This window comes from Lissotriton helveticus (assembly GCF_964261635.1).
Source record: "Lissotriton helveticus chromosome 1_1 unlocalized genomic scaffold, aLisHel1.1 SUPER_1_unloc_58, whole genome shotgun sequence".
Taxonomy (NCBI): domain Eukaryota; kingdom Metazoa; phylum Chordata; class Amphibia; order Caudata; family Salamandridae; genus Lissotriton; species Lissotriton helveticus.
This window is the reverse complement of record NW_027611701.1, coordinates 1,472,109-1,488,973: the sequence shown is the minus strand read 5'-3', so window position 1 is coordinate 1,488,973 and position 16,865 is coordinate 1,472,109. Positions and strand designations below refer to the sequence as shown.

The 16,865-nt window shown below is 42.6% G+C and overlaps 1 protein-coding gene across 1 annotated transcript; it reads left to right on the top strand.

Annotated features, from left to right (window-relative positions):
* Nucleotides 1–374: 374 nt before the first annotated feature.
* Nucleotides 375–14,055, top strand: LOC144806263 (uncharacterized). The gene is made up of 4 exons (XM_078672656.1): nucleotides 375–493; nucleotides 12,181–12,475; nucleotides 12,559–13,661; nucleotides 13,746–14,055. Exons 1-4 carry the CDS (start codon nucleotides 375–377, stop codon nucleotides 14,053–14,055), a joined length of 1,827 nt encoding a protein of 608 aa, XP_078528782.1.
* The last annotated feature ends 2,810 nt before the right edge of the window (nucleotides 14,056–16,865 follow it).

Sequence of the window (16,865 nt, the reverse complement as noted above, 5' to 3'; positions counted from 1 at the left end):
ACCCAATATGGCGGCCAAAAGCGGCGAGTTCCTGATGAGCCCCCCAGCTATCCCTCTATCCCAGCAAGGGTGCCAAACAATTAATATGCGGGTAAGTCCTAGCTGAAGAGCCCCACACACAAGAAGAGAGCGACGGCGTTCTAGCGCTAACAGCGCAAGCGCGAAACAAAATAGTGCAAAAACAGATTTAAGCCTAACAAGTTATTTAAAATATTTAAAACAGCAGGTAATAGCGGCGTGCCTCGCGCGTCGCGTAGCAGGCAAATAAGTCTACCTGACTACGGGGAGGCGGCTCGCTTAAGTAGGCTCCTCCTCCAATACAAAAGTCCTGTGAGGGCTAGCCACTGGCCCCTCACACAAGATGGCGCCTAAAGATGGTATTGACCTTCGTGAGCCCAACCCAATATGGCGGCCAAAAGCGGCGAGTTCCTGATGAGCCCCCCAGCTATCCCTCTATCCCAGCAAGTGTGGGTGCCAAACAATTATTATGCGGGTAAGTCCTAGCTGAAGAGCCCCACACACAAGAAGAGAGCAACGGCGTTCTAGCGCTAACAGCGCAAGCGCGAAACAAAATAGTGCAAAAACAGATGTAAGCCTAACAAGTTATTTAAAATATTTAAAACAGCAGGTAATAGCGGCGTGCGTCGCGCGTCGCGTAGCAGGCAAAAAGTCTACCTGACTACGGGGAGGCGGCTCGCTTAAGTAGGCTCCTCCTCCAATACAAAAGTCCTGTGAGGGCAAGCCACTGGCCCCTCACACAAGATGGCGCCTAAAGATGGTATTGACCTTCGTGAGCCCAACCCAATATGGCGGCCAAAAGCGGCGAGTTCCTGATGAGCCCCCCAGCTATCCCTCTATCCCAGCAAGTGTGGGTGCCAAACAATTAATATGCGGGTAAGTCCTAGCTGAAGAGCCCCACACACAAGAAGAGAGCAACAACGTTCTAGCGCTAACAGCGCAAGCGCGAAACAAAATAGTGCAAAAACAGATTTAAGCCTAACAAGTTATTTAAAATATTTAAAACAGCAGGTAATAGCGGCGTGCGTCGCGCGTCGCGTAGCAGGCAAATAAGTCTACCTGACTAAGGGGAGGCGGCTCGCTTAAGTAGGCTCCTCCTCCAATACAAAAGTCCTGTGAGGGCAAGCCACTGGCCCCTCACACAAGAAGGCGCCTAAAGATGGTATTGACCTTCGTGAGCCCAACCCAATATTGCGGCCAAAAGCGACGAGTTCCTGATGAGCCCCCCAGCTATCCCTCTATCCCAGCAAGTGTGGGTGCCAAACAATTAATATGCGGGTAAGTCCTAGCTGAAGAGCCCCACACACAAGAAGAGAGCAACGGCGTTCTACCGCTAACAGCGCAAGCGCGAAACAAAATAGTGCAAAAACAGATTTAAGCCTAACAAGTTATTTAAAATATTTAAAACAGCAGGTAATAGCGGCGCGTAGCAGGCAAATAAGTCTGATCACCGTTAAACTTCAAATGGGAATGTCGCGGTTGGAAATTTAAAGAAAATGGACACTTAGAGGAGGATTTTGAGCAAACCCCTTTAGACTTAAGGGGTTCTAGAGCCAACACCCACAGGAGCAATATAGTACTCGAGTTACCTCACCCAGGGAAGCCGGGTGCATAGGTGTCTTTTGGTGTTGGGAATCATCGCTGTTTCCAATGGCGATCTGCTGCAAAGTGCTACTGCTGTCAGAGTGGAAAGTGTCCACAGTGATCCAAGTCTGGATTGAAGATGAGAAGAAACTGAAAGAAGAGGGGACAGAGTCTGGGTCACTTGCCAGTGACCAGGGACACGATAGGCAGATGCCCATCGATGTCGGGTGATTTCAGGTGAAGGAGGTGAAGATTGACTCTTCAGCCACAAGGACCAGGAGGCGTCGACGACAACCAGGAGCTAGATACGAGCTGACCCACGAAGGCGAGAGGGACTGGGCGAGAGGGACAGGAAGGCTCCTAATTCTATAGCTGATTTACCAGGGAAGTAAGACCCTCAAGCATGGTTCTCATATCCTCGACCTCTAGTCTGAGAGTATTAATGAGGCTAAGTATTTCTTGGGGAACATTGGTAGATCTACAATCTGGTTCTAGGATACATGTCTCGGAATGCTGTGTTTGATGAGGGGGGTGACACCTAGGCCCCGTTTCCGTGTCCTCCTCCAGCAACTCCACCAGTGGTAGAAACCTATTAGTGTACGGTATTTCCGACCCTGTCTTCTGTAGGTCACTCCCAGATGACTTATTTGAGGATTGGCTATCACTTCCAGCATCTAGGTTTCCCTCACCGCCTATGTCTGGGCACACTTTTTAGGTCAAGCCTAGAGCAGCCCATGCGCTGCTCTAGGAAAACTTACCTTTTGGAATTGCTGTGGACTTTTCACCCGCTTGTGCGTGAGAAAAGGCCTACGGATTGTGGGCACGAGCGGCGACGTGCAGTGTGCCATCTGTTTTGTGTCAGTTTTCACACCAGCGCACGCGCACACTCGCAATAGACTTGCAACAGTAATGTCTGGTAAGTGAGACCTAAAAAGGAAAGTGCCACACTTCAAACATCTACAACTTTCACTTTTCTGTACTTTAAATCCATTAAAATTGTATATTTGAAGTGTAGGGATACATTGTAAGGGAGTATTTGGTTGATACCGATTTTTACTTTATTAGTGGGTTTTTTATAGCGTGCTAAATAAATAGCTGAACCTTTTGAAATGTAATTCACTAAAAGGGCAACCTGAGCCAGAGTTTCATAAATAAACAAACACAACAGGACAGTGTCTGAAGTGCTGATGTGGAAGAGGCTATCCCAGCCTTCTGTGAATGGAAATGGGCAGAACAGTGAGTCGGCTTTCATCCTCTGGTGGCCAATCATTCTTTTACAAATTTTCCCTTACCTACATGGGGATTATCACTTTGGCTGGTGGAGGGTGATTTTTGCTTGCCCTTTCCTCCTGTCCTACTTGCTGGATTGACAAACTTGGAAGTGATTGTCCGGGCATTATTAGGCCATCAAGTATTTTGGGAGCTTCTTCCTCTAATGTTGCCCATAAGCCTAGAGCATGGAATGAGATCAGGCCCTGGTGGCAGCCAATGTGCTTCATTCCCTTCTCTTTTTAGCTAAAAGTCTGGTGCCGGTCACATCCTTTGTTTTCTTCCTAGAGTTTGACTTACGGTGTTTCTTATTCACTATTTTCAAAGTCAGTAGAGTGTGACAGAAAAAGTTGCTTCAAGCACGCCTTCACAGCCTGTTTGATCATCAGAGTAATATGCACCATTATGTTCAGGGATATCTCCTGTTGTTCCCTACTTAAATTAAAGTATCAAACAGTGATGGGCAAAGGGTAATAAATGTAGGAGTTATCTTACTGGATCACTCCCGGTTTTGGGACTGACGCTGTTGGTTTTTAAACTATCCACTGGTACCCTGTCAACCATTAACCAGTGGATGTGCGTTGACCTTTGAAACCATGTGCGCATGCGCTGCTCTAGGAAAACGACCTCTTGGAATCGCTCTGGAAGCGTGTGAAAAGGCCTACGGCTTGCGGTTACGAGCAGCGGCGCGCAGTGTGCCATCTGTTTTGTGTCAGATTTCACATGAGCGCGCGCACCACTCGCGGGACGCTGAAGCTTCTAAAAGTTCTGAGTTTGCTCCTGAAACTGATGCTCAAGGGGCAATCTTTCTTACCCTGGTTTCACCCTTTCTTCCACCCTGTTCCTTAAACCTGCTCTTCTGTCTTCCTTATAATGTTCTATTATCTCTTCCCATCTCGTGTCCTTTATTCGAACTAAGCCCCCCTCTCTCTCTAGTTCTCCTGTTTACTAATTAGACGCATTTAGTTTGAATTCACTGTAAATCGAGTCAAATGATTCGATTCAGTCACTGTGCCGCAGAAGGAGTCACACACCAGAGTTAGTATTCTGTAAGAACACAGTCAGTTCAGTAAATGAAATAAACCCAACAACACAGAGAATTGGTCACCCCATCCACCCGACGAGAGGCTGCGCACAATGCTCGCACAAGTGAAGTGCACTCATTGTCTGACATATTTAGCACTGAACCTCCCTGATTGGCTTTGGTGCTATATTTATGTACATATGTGGTATCTGTAGAGCGCAAACCTACCCTAAAGGCAGCTGAGCACTATACACGGGCAAAGGTAAAGGAAAGTCCATGAGTGATCGGAGGGTGTCTGGGTTCAGGGAACAGAAGTCTATTGTTACTGCATTGTGATGTAGTGTTATTTTTTAAGGTGACTTGTGTTCTGCACTATGCTAGACTCGAGCAGAATTAAGGGTGTTGTCCCCAGATCCTGGGTGCATGCATAGATGGAGTCCGCTTTGGGGTGTCACGATAATTACCACATAATTATATGCTACATAATTACACTGCACTAAATGCAACATACACTCTAAATAATAGCACTTAGTGCCACATGATTACATGCCACATAATTACACGTCACATAATTACACTCTACTGAATAAAACATACACTCCACACAATACCACTCAGTGCCACATAATTATATGCTACATAATTACACTCCACTCAATGCAACATAAATACACTCCACATAATACCACTCAGTGCCACATTATTATATGCTACATAATTACACTGCACTCAATGCAGCATACATTCCAAATACCACTCAGTGCCACATAATTCCACACCACATAATTACACTCTACTGAATGCAACATACACTCCAAATAATAACACTCAGTGCCACATAATTACACACCACATAATTACACTCTACTAAATGCAACATATATACAATACCACTCAGTGCCACATAACGATTTGCTACATAATTACACTGTACTCAATGCAACACACACTCAAAATAATACCATTCAGTGCCACATAATTATACTCTACTGAATGCAACATACACTCCACACAATTCCACTCAGTACCACATAATTATATGCTACATAATTACACTGCACTTAATGCAACATACACTCCAAATATTACCGCTCAATGCCACATAATTACACGCCACATATTTACTCTACTGAATACAACATACACTCCCCATAATACCACTCACTGCCACATAATTACACGCCACATAATACCACTCACTGCCACATAATTACACTCCACATAATACCACACAGTGCCACATAATTATTTGATACATAATTACACTGCACTCAATGCAACATACACTCCAAATACCACTCAGTGCCACATAATTACACGCCACCTCCGTCAGTCAGTCAAATATCTTTTATTCGGTTTCCAAAAATTTTTAGGAACCATAGAAGTACATTGCAATGTACAGTATATAAAAGTGGGACGGCAAAACGAGTTACCAAAAGACAGAATTTACATAAACAAGATACATTTTTAAGTTAAAAACAGACAGAGTTATTAGACTGAATGTTAATAAAGTGCAAGTGCATTTAAAAGTCAAGTTAATCATAGGTACACCGATATTTTGTACAAGATTTAAGAAAACCAGCTACACGTTTAGCAACAAATTCAGAATCTAAAAGTTGCAAAGCATGAAAAGCGGGACGACAAGATCTCAAACCCAGTGATAAGAATAGGGGAATAATCCAACGCTTTCGAGGCAAATCATAAAATCTGCAAAAAAGGGTAACATGGATTGTGGATTGTTCCGAAGTATCGTCACATGGGCACTTGGTGATGGATTTTGACCAGTCTTGTTTTTTGGAAAAGAAACAATACGAAAAAATGTATTAAAGCGAAACCGGGTCAGGAGATATTTTTCGTGAGCGATCAAATGATATTTCAGGTAGGGTTGGACGCCTAAGGAAGATTGAACACTTAAGATCTGGATATTAGAGATCTTAGTGATTTCCTGAGATATGCGAAGTTCCCTCAGATGTGATATGCATAGGATTTTTAGATTGTTCCTTGACAAACTTAATAGGGATGACGGCTCTAAAAAATACGCCACCTAATTACACTTTACTGAATGCAACATACACTTCACACAATACCACTCAGTGTCACATAAGTATTTGCTACATAATTACACTGCACTCAATGCAACATACACTCCAAATAATACCACTCGGTGCCACATAATTACACGCCACATAATTACACTCTACTGAATAAAACATACACTCCCCATAATACCTCTCAGTGCCACATAATTACAAGCCACATAATTACACTCTACTCAATGCAACATTAATACTCTCCACATAATACCACACAGTGCCACATACTTATATGCTACAAAATTAAATTGCACTCAATGCAACATATGCTTCAAATAATACCACTCAGTGCCACATAATTACACACCACATAATTACACTAGTGAATGCAACATGCACTCCAAACAATACCACTCAGTGCCACATAATTATATGCTACATAATTACATCGCACTCAATGCAACATACACTCCAATTAATTCCACAAAATTACACTCCACTGAATACAACATACACTCCCCATAATACCACTCAGTGCCACATAATTACAGGCCCATAATTACACTACTCAATGCAACATAAATACACTCCACATACCACTCAGTACCACATAATTACAAGCCACATAATTGCACTCTACTCAATGCAACATAAATACACTCCACATATTACCACTCCATGCCACATAATTACACGCCACATAATAACACTCTACTCAATGCAACATAAATACACTCCATACAATACCACTCAGTGCCACATAATTACATGACATAATAACACTCTACTCAATGCAACATAAATACACTCCATATAATACCACTCAATGCCAGATAATTACACGCCATATAATTGCACTGTACTCAATGCATCATAAATACACTCCACATAAATGCACTCTATACCACATACCACCAATCAACATAAATGCACTCCACACCATGACACAATTTTCCTAAGCATAATTTCACTCAACACCACAGTTCCAGGCCACACATTTCAACTCCACATTTCCAAAACACACTGCTTAATTACACACCAAACAACATGTTTCAACTCCACAATCCACAACGTACCTCCAATCCACACCATATATTGTCACCACCTGAGCACTAATCATCATTCACCACCACCATTTTGTATCAGCGCATCACCTAATCATCACGTCAGTCTGCCCTTGGAATCTGGCATCTGTTGATTCTCCCCTCTGCTCGTGTTCTAATTAAATTACTGTTTTCCAACCTACACTCCCCCTTTATTTATGTCCCGCTTTCCCATAACAAAAAAAATTATAACAAACAAGCATGAGAACAGGCAGGAAAAAGTTGCCAGCCGTGCAAGTACAAAAAAAGTAGAAGACATTTTTTATGTTAAAATCTTTTTTATCAGGTTTTTCAGTTGTATATTATGTTGTCTTCGTTTGTATAAACGTAACAAAAATGCTTAAAACTTTTTGTTATAACTTTTCAACAAAATTCACAGCAGCCACAGCGCTCTACAACATAGCCAAAAGTTCTGGCTAAACACATAAGGTCCCAAAGGCGAGACCCATTGGCTATGACAAAGCTTGTTTTAGGGGGTTATGAAACATAGCTGGAATAGCTGATTGGTGGGCCGTAGTAGGGTTGTATAAACTAGCTGGTTGGGTAGAGCGTTGTGGGGATTTAGTATTTGCTACATGGGTGGTTGTATCTGTCACTTATATGTCCTCGCACTCGCTAATGCGGGTGTCTATCCTATCCAGTACACAATTACTCCCTGCATGTTTCTGTATCTTCCTAGCCTTTTTCCCTTTACTATCCCTCCTGCCCCTCCCCCACTGCCCTCCATAGTTTTCCTTTTCCCCATGCTACCTCTATAGTGTAAGTTAAGTCTAAAGCAACCTGTCTACACAATCAGCGATGAACAGGCCTCTTGGCCCCGTGGACAATGAGAACCCTCAGGCCACCCTTATACCGGCCCCACAAACCCCTCAGGAGACAGAGCGTGATTATTTAGATTCAAAGAGAGTAGTTTGGGCAATGCTGGGAGATAACCGCGTTAACAGTACCTTGACTAGTCCACGACAGTTCTTGAATGTCCAGCGAATCTGAGTAGGCAAGATGCCTAATGCCAGTGGAAAGGGGGGTAGCCCTGCCCTGCCTCTTCCTGGCAATGAGGGCAAGGACGGGACAGCCCTTGGCCCGGGCTTCGCCCGCGCACGTCCCGCACTGCGGGGGGAGAGGCAGCGGTATGAGCGCGGTGACATCAAGGGATGCTGGGGCAGGCAGTCCTCACACTGAGGTTGAGCGCCTGGATGGGCTGATGGCACTAGCGGCATTTCCGACGTGGACCCTGGGACTCCTGTGCCACCAGGGTGCTGCGCAGAGCTTGTGGTGTTCCTTGCTGGTTATAAGATAGCTTGCTTCCTTAGTGTCTGGCCTGTGTTATTGCATTGTTTGCCTCAGATTCTCCTAATGCCTGGCCTGTGATATTGCATTGTTTACCTCGGATTCACCTAGTGCCTGGCTTGTGTTATTGCATTGTTTGCATCAGAATCTCCTAGTGCCCGGCCTGTGTTATTATATTGTTTGCATCAGATTCTCCTTGTGCCTGGCCTGTGTTATTGCATTGTTTGCATCGGATTCTCCTAATGCCTGGCCTGTGATATTGCAGTCCCGTTTTCCTAGTACCTGGCCTGTGTTATTGCACTGATTGTGTCATATTCTTGCAATGCCTGGCCTGTGTTATTGCATTGTTTGCATCACGTTTTTCTAGTACCTGGTCTGTGTTATTGCACTGTATGCGTGGCTTTTGGTATGTTATTATTCTAATAGTTGCAGCTTTTCTAACAAACAAGGTACCTTTTATCCCAATCAAGTGCATCTGACTGCAAGGACACTTCCTGCAGTAACAATCTACTTCCTAATTATGTAGCAACAGACAGCAAAGCATGTCAGCCAGAGATGTCGTAGGGTCAGAAACAGTACATAGGTAAGTAGGTATGATGGAAAACAAACTATTGGGTAACATTTTAAATGAAGAAGCTGCTGTGATAGACAGCAAAAAATTCATGTCAAAACATCAGCATTAGGACAATGGTACATGGAACAATAATGGTAGATATATTTACACTTCTGTGCAGTGCGTGCCACTTAATGTTCTTTTCTTCCACTCTCATGAGATGGTTTTACAAGGCAACTCTGAGCTCACTGAGTGTGGAGCATCCACGAATCCCAGAGACGCGCCGTTCCAAAGACGGTAACAGAGAAGGTTGAAAGATCTGAGTCTTGATCCTGGCAGATGGACGGGTGGTCCCTGAGGGGGTGTAGTTAGTCTGTGTGTTGCCACGGCTGTCCAGGGGGTGTAAGAAAATGTCAGCAATTTGTGGAGGGCCCTCTTTTGGGTGAGAACCACCCAGCTTCATGCAATACAGACTTGAGGGTTTGTGTCTGCGCAGGATGAGTTACATTCTGATAGTAAAATGGAGGACCTTGTCCAAAGGCGATAGATGTTACCAAGAATTAACATCTTCAGTTACAACAGATAGAGAAAATAAATGTACCTCGGGGTGCTTCAAAAGCTTTCTGCACTCTGCTGGTGCAGGCAGGATGTTTATTCTCTAGTTGGCATTTGCCAGGGGATGTTCAGATACATTGGTTGAATTAAACCTTGCAGCAGCACTTGTAGCGTGGACTCTTGGAGTCTTGTAGTGTGTGTTAGATGCAGTAGAACTGTCTTAATGTTCTACGGAGCTCAGAAAATCCAGACTCTCTGTCCTCTCAGAGCTCGAGGTCTGTGGCTTGACCAGTTGAACTCCAATAAAGAAGATGACCTAGACCAGTTCTACCTCTCCCGACCTTTGAACTAATCATTGAGGAAAGAAGCCCTTATCTGGAAGGAAGTTCTTCACAAGGTGCAGCTGACAGAAGTCCTGCCTAGAAAGGAAGATCTGCACAAGGCACGGCTGACAGTAGTTCTGCCTGGCTGTGACCTCAAAGCAGTGAGAGACCCACAAACCACAAGATCCTTCAAGCCCAGCTAGCTACACTGGACGCAATGTACACCAAATGCCTGATTTAGATTTCAGAGGATGCTTTATTCCATCACAAATGTGACAAGTATCCTGCCCACCCCATTACAAATGCATTATATCCTGTGGCAATTATAATAAGGCATATAGTTAATCAAAAGGAGGGATAAGGGATCTGAATCTCCGTTTCATTCCCCATAGGAAGTTATAAATTCATCACAAGAGAAACGGACACTAGTTACACCTTATGACCATTGGTACAAGGAATAAAGATCAGAGTGACCTCAAAAAACTCTATGTACTGGTTGGAAAAAGGTGCGGTTTATCTGATTCATCCGCCCCACATTAGAGTTATGGCAGTTATCATTGGTTACTCTGAAGTGGTGAATTTGCCTGCCTCAACCCGAGGCGCCTCTGGTCTAGGGTGCAGCGTCCAGAGAATAATGAGTGAAAAAAGTGTTAAAGTAAATTGTGCAAAAAAGGAAAAAATGGTTAAAAATGGTAAGCAACCCTGTGGTTTTTTAATGTAGGTTGTTTAACCACAAACTTTAAAAATTGGGTAATACTCCTTTTTAGACCAAGTTACTGGATCTAGCAGTATAGTTAGAAAAATACGTCGACATGTTTCAGCTCCTTGGGCCTGGATGGGTCTGTGGAGCTTTCGTCAGGACTAACAAACATAAAAAATTTAAAAAATTCGTACTCACATAACTTGTGTAGTCTTTTTTTGATATGGACACACTTTTTTGGTTATGTAGTTGAGAATTTCTCCTTCACAATCTGTAATAAGATAGAATGATATACACAACAATTGCACACTTTTTTCTTAATGCATTGCAGTTCTGATCACGATTGGTTAAGTAACATTTTTCTACTGCCAATACGACATGACCAAGGGAGGCAGTGACAATGGGGAGTTAAGTAATGCTGATATAGAGTCTTATTAAGGGGGCGCCTGTTAAGAAGTTCAAGAAGTGGGCGCTAGTATGTTTTATGTCGACTGTGTACTCGCATAACTCTAAATATAGTAGCCCGTTGGTTTTAGCCTGCTATTAGTTGCTTAAACGCTTGAGGGATTAGTTTATGTAGAAAAGCACGAGTGTGCGCAACAGAGAATACGCTATACTGCCACTTTACCATGAGCGTTTTGCGAGGTCTTGGTGGAAAACAGGGGAAAGCGGTAGGGTCAGACGCTGCGCAATTAACAATATACTAAGAAATACTGTTTAAGAAAAGGTGGTTTAGCCTACCTTATGTCCAGAAGTGTTCTGCTTCATCGGGGTGTGGCTCGTAAAATTTCGAAGCCCAGAGCTGTTACAGAAATGACTTCAATTAGTCTACAGCTACTCGTGCATCTTACCGGTGTTACGACGTTCTGAGAAGGTCGGCGCCATTACCCGCGTGCAGGTAAGATTCCTGCCTTGTGCTGACTCTGCCCCGGGGTGTGGCTTCTGAGTTGAGATCAAGATTTTTAAAGGGCCCTGGCGGGCGGCAATGGCGTCTCGTTTTTTTCAAGCAACTTTATTAATCTCTCTGTGGCGTTTTAGCTAGGAAACGTTCTAGATGTCAAATTTGGGAGCAGTCAGTGTTAATGGAGAACAAAAACCCGAACTAAAACAAAAATGGGATATACACAGGCAGCCAAATATTCTACTTGTGGTCAGTTCATGCCCTGTAGTTACTTGGCAAATCGATGCCAAGGAATGGCATCGTTCAATCCTTGTTCACATGTTTTAAGGCGGTCCACCCACCTTTGTTCTTTTTCGAACAATAATCGTTCACAGTTATTGCTTTTGTCAGTAAGCATTTCGATTACAGTCCAGCGAAGTTCTTCACAAGAGTGGCCTGTCTCTACGAAATGGGCACATAGTTTGGTGGTATTCTTTTTTAGCTTGATGTTACTTTTGTGCTCACCAATTCTTACTTTAATTTTTCAACAAGTCATCCCGATGTATTTTTTATTACATGGGCAGCTAACCATGTAGATGACATGTGAAGAGTTACAATTCGTATGTTGTCGTTGTATCCATGTCAGTGTCTCCGTCAGTTGTAGTGTTTTCGATACTGTGGTTGTCTTACAGGCTGCACAGGAAACACATGGGTAGTGTCCAGTTACAGGTGCCATTGTCACGTCCCTCGTGGTTAATTGTTGCTGTATCTTCAATGGGCGGGTATGGACTAGGACATCCTTGATATTCTTTGTTCTGCGATTTGCAAATCTTGGTTTTGGACAATTAAAGACTCCAGTGGGAAAACTCATTTAAATGCAGTAAATGTGGGAAGAGCTTTAGTCAGATATCAAGCCTCCAAACACATCAGCGAACACACACAGGGAACAAACCCTATCATTGTAGTGAATGTGACCGTAGTTTTAGTTACTCTTCAGCATTAAGGATTCATCAGCGAACGCACACAGGAGATAAACCATTCAAGTGCAGTGAATGTGTCAAGAGCTTTAGTCGGTTATCAAACCTCCAAAGACATCAGCAAACACACACAAGGGAAAAGCCATTCAAGTGCAATGAATGTGCAAGTGTTTTACTTTCTCGTCACGCCTACAAAGCCATCTGTGGAACCACATAGGAGAAAAAAAATTCAAGTGCAGTGAATGTGCAAAGTGCTTCAGTAAGTCATCACACCTACAAATTCATCTGCGAACACACACAGGAGAAAAGCCATTTAAATGCAGTGAATGTGGGAAGAGCTTTAGTCGATTAGATCTCCTACAAAGACACCAGCAAACACACACAGGGGAAAAACCATACCAGTACAGTGAATGTGGGAAGAGCTGTAATCGATTTGAAAATCTGCAAACCCATCAGCGAACACACACAGGGGAAAAACCATACCATTGTAATGAATGTGAAATGATTTTTAGTCGTTACTCAACATTAAGGATTCATCAGCGAACACACACAGGGGAAAAACCATTCAAGTGCAGTGAATGTGCAAAGTGCTTTAGTCACTTATCAAACCTCCAAACACATCAGCGAATGCACACGGGAGAAAAACCCTATCATTGTAGTGAATGTGACAGTAGTTTTAGTGACTCTTCAGCATTAAGGTATCATCAGCGAACTCACATAGGAGAAAAACTATTCAAGTGCAATGAATGTCTAAAGAGCTTTAGTCGATTATCAGTGCTACAAAGTCATCAGCAAACACACACGGGGGAAAAACCATTCAAGTGCAGTGAATGTGCAAAGTGCTTTAGTCGGTTATCAGTCCTAAAAAGTCATCAGCGAACACACACGGGGGAAAAACCCTATCATTGTAGTGAATGTGACAGTAGTTTTCACGTCTCTTCAGTATTAAGGTATCATGAGCGAACTCACATAGGAGAAAAACCATTCAAGTGCAATGAATGTGGCAAGAGCTTTAGTCAGTTATCAGACCTACAAAGACATCAGCGAACACACACAGGGGAAAAACCATTCAACTGCAGTGAATGTGGGAAGAGCTTTAGTCACTTATCAAGCCTCCAAACACATCAGCGAATACACACAGGGGAAAAACCATATCATTGTAGTGAATGTGACAGTAGTTTTAGTTACTCTTCAACATTAAGGATTCATCAGCGAACTCACACAGGAGAAAAACCATTCAAGTGCAGTGAATGTGTCAAGAGCTTTAGTCAAGTATCAGACCTACAAAGACATCAGCGATCACACACAGGGGAAAAACCATTCAACTGCAGTGAATGTGGGAAGAGCTTTAGTCAGTTATCAAGCCTCCAAACACATCAGCGACCACACACAGGGGAAAAACCATATCATTGTAGTGAATGTGACAGTAGTTTTCGCAGCTCTTCAGCATTAAGGATTCATCAGCGAACTCACACAGGAGAAAAACCATTCAAGTGCAGTGAATGTGTCAAGAGCTTTAGTCAAGTATCAGACCTACAAAGACATCAGCGATCACACACAGGGGAAAAACCATTCAAGTGCAGTGAATGTGGGAAGAGCTTTAGTCAGTTATCACACCTTCAAAGTCATCAGCGAACACACACAGGGGAAAAAATATTCAACGGCAGTGAATGTGGGAAGAGCGAACACAGATACTCCGGAAAGAACTTAAGAACATCAAAAATAATACTGACCCATCCGAGTACATAGACAAGAGCAGAACAGTGGGGTTATTGTGAGAGGAATGAATTACGGTAAAAAAATTAAATTCGAATTATGTGGGACATTGAAATGCCAGATGATAGAAGACCGGACTAGCAGTAAAGAAGGAAAACAGATAACATTATTTGCAGAGTTATAAAAGTGTTTGTTTCCAGTGATTGTTCACTTCCGTACACATAGAAAAGCAGCATGATGTACCAGGATACACAGTGGGAGGCTAGCACAATGTGGACTAAAAGAAAAGAAAATGTTTTGATTTTTATTTGGTGAAGAAGAGATACAAAGAAAAACATTCAATCGCACTTGATCACACTTCCTTTAAAAGCAACACTGAACAATACTGGGACTAGCAACGATATTTTCAGCTAACTTGTCGGCTTAGTGATAAAACCTATAAACCAAACACACGCAGAGTGAACACGTTGTCAGGGCTCTGGAGATGGGAAACTTCATTGGTAAAATGTAGATATTACTATTAACAAAAGCTGCAGCAGCATATGTGATGAACTAAAGTGAAGCACAGATGTTCAAGAAATAACCTGTTTTTAGATATAAAAGAGCATATAAGTGTTTTTAAGTAATGTTTGCTGCATCTTTTACACTCTGTTAACCGGTTGATGGATCAGCTCATGCCTCGGGCCTTATAACTAAGTGTTACCCGTGGCTCCTCTCCGACATGGCTCTCTCTATTCAGTTTGTGACTTGCCAAACTCTACTTTTTACCAGAATTGAGCAATTGTAAGCAGTAGACTCTGTTTGAAGAATGTGGTGAAATAGCGAAATCCCACATCAAAAGTATATATGTGCCAGGACAATCAGTTGCAGCAACTCGTCTCCCACACTTGATTGACCCCTGTCCTCAAATGTTCTGAAGGATTTGTTGTATGAATGCCAGAAGTGGCAGTGACATTCATGAAGCTAACGCTAACAGGAGTGTGTGGGAGATAGAGAGGGTGAGAGATAAAGAGAGCGAGAGAGACAAAGAAAGGGGCGAGAAATAGAGAGAAATGGAAGGAAGGGGAACGGCACATTATATGTACTCACCTAAAAATAGAAGAAGCAGCCGAATACATGTCAATGTGGGACATGACCAGAGAAACGGGCTGAACTCCTGTGAATTTATATGTTTATTTTTAATACCTATAGACCCATGTCATGCCAATAAACAGGGCACAAGTAAGGAAAATAGTATGGAGCCCATTATCATATGCAAATTACAGTGACGTCACATGTAGTGACATCACAAGAAGTGATGTCAGGTCCTTATAATAATTTTTACGTGAAAGGTTGACGGCCTGTTTTAAAAACAAAAAACAAGAAACATAAAATAATGTAAAAATACGTTTTTGGTTTCAGTTTTTATACATCATGTGTTTTTCCCACTATTAGTTTAATACTAAACTCGAAAATTACTGAAAGTTTAAATATTTTTAAACAGATATCTGGAAGTTGGAAATTAAATTTGTAAACAGTTTTTAGCGAATAAATAAAATGTGCTTTTAATTTGCGTTTGTTTCCTGACGTTATTCTTTATCCAGCCCCTAAGCCCCAAAGTGGTTCACATTTACAATGTATTAAGCAATAGCAGGGCTAATTTTGTCAAGTTCTCTGTTCCTCTCTTGTGTGACTCACACAAACAAATACTCAGAGGCCTGTGCCTGCAGTGCTGGGGCACAAAGTAACAATTATCAGTCGCAGGCTAAGGAGCTAGGTGGAACTGAGTCCCATTTCTAGATAATAGTGGGGGGACCCCTTAAAACTGTTGCTACCCCCGACTTGTGCCGTGCAGAAAAAGCAATAGTGAATTTGAGTAATTTATGATGTATTGAAATGAGAGGAAGAGAAGTGAGCGAGGTGCAGGATATATTAAAGAAAATGAAAAAAAGAGACACAAGACTTTACCCTGTTCTGTGTACAAGCACTTCACGTAAACAAGTTGTGCTGTGCGTTGTGAACAGGCTGTCACCCCCCCTTTGTATGTAAATGAATTTTTGTGACCAGACACCCCAGGCTCCCATCTCTTCTAGCGCGGATCATAATGTGAGCACTGTAATGTAATCACAAACTAGGGCTATATTGAGAAACAATCGGCTTCCAGGTCATACAGCTGTGGTTATGTAGTTCTTTATTAGTTTTTTTTTTAGTTTACTTTAATTTGCAGCAATTCTCCAGGTTACTTTTTCTCAGTAGTACGCTTCAGGTCGCTCATAGCGCTCCATCAGTTAAACTTGAGGTTTGATGTAGGATTTGTTTTAGTGTCCCTAGACCATGTCCCAATCTCTTTGTCCTTGATTTGTCGGCATGGATTTTGTCCACACACTGGTGTAGGACGGACCTTCTCAAGGTAGAAGGCGCTGTAATAGGAATAATAAATCAGACATATATGAAATTGTATGTAAACAAATATGTGCCTTTCACTTATCAGGCACCACCAGACTCACATCTACACATGTAATTGAGCACCAGACTAAAGTGACTCCTCCCTGTATAAATATGTGCCATCAGTAATCGGGCTGATGGTTCCGCTGATGTGCACAGCAAATGAAGTTTCTGGGACTGTACGCATTGGCCTACATTTTAATTGCTGAAGTTTCACGCAGATTCGCTGATGCGCACAGCTTATACGATTTGTGGATATTGTAAGCAGATCACTGAAGTTCACCCTTAAGTAGTAACTAGGTCAAAACGAAGTACATACATAATGCAAAATGTCACTGCCCCTCCCTTCTTTTTGATATCTCCATGAGTTCCTCCTCTCTCGTGGAAGAAGGTTTTCACACATTATGCTTGTGTCTGTG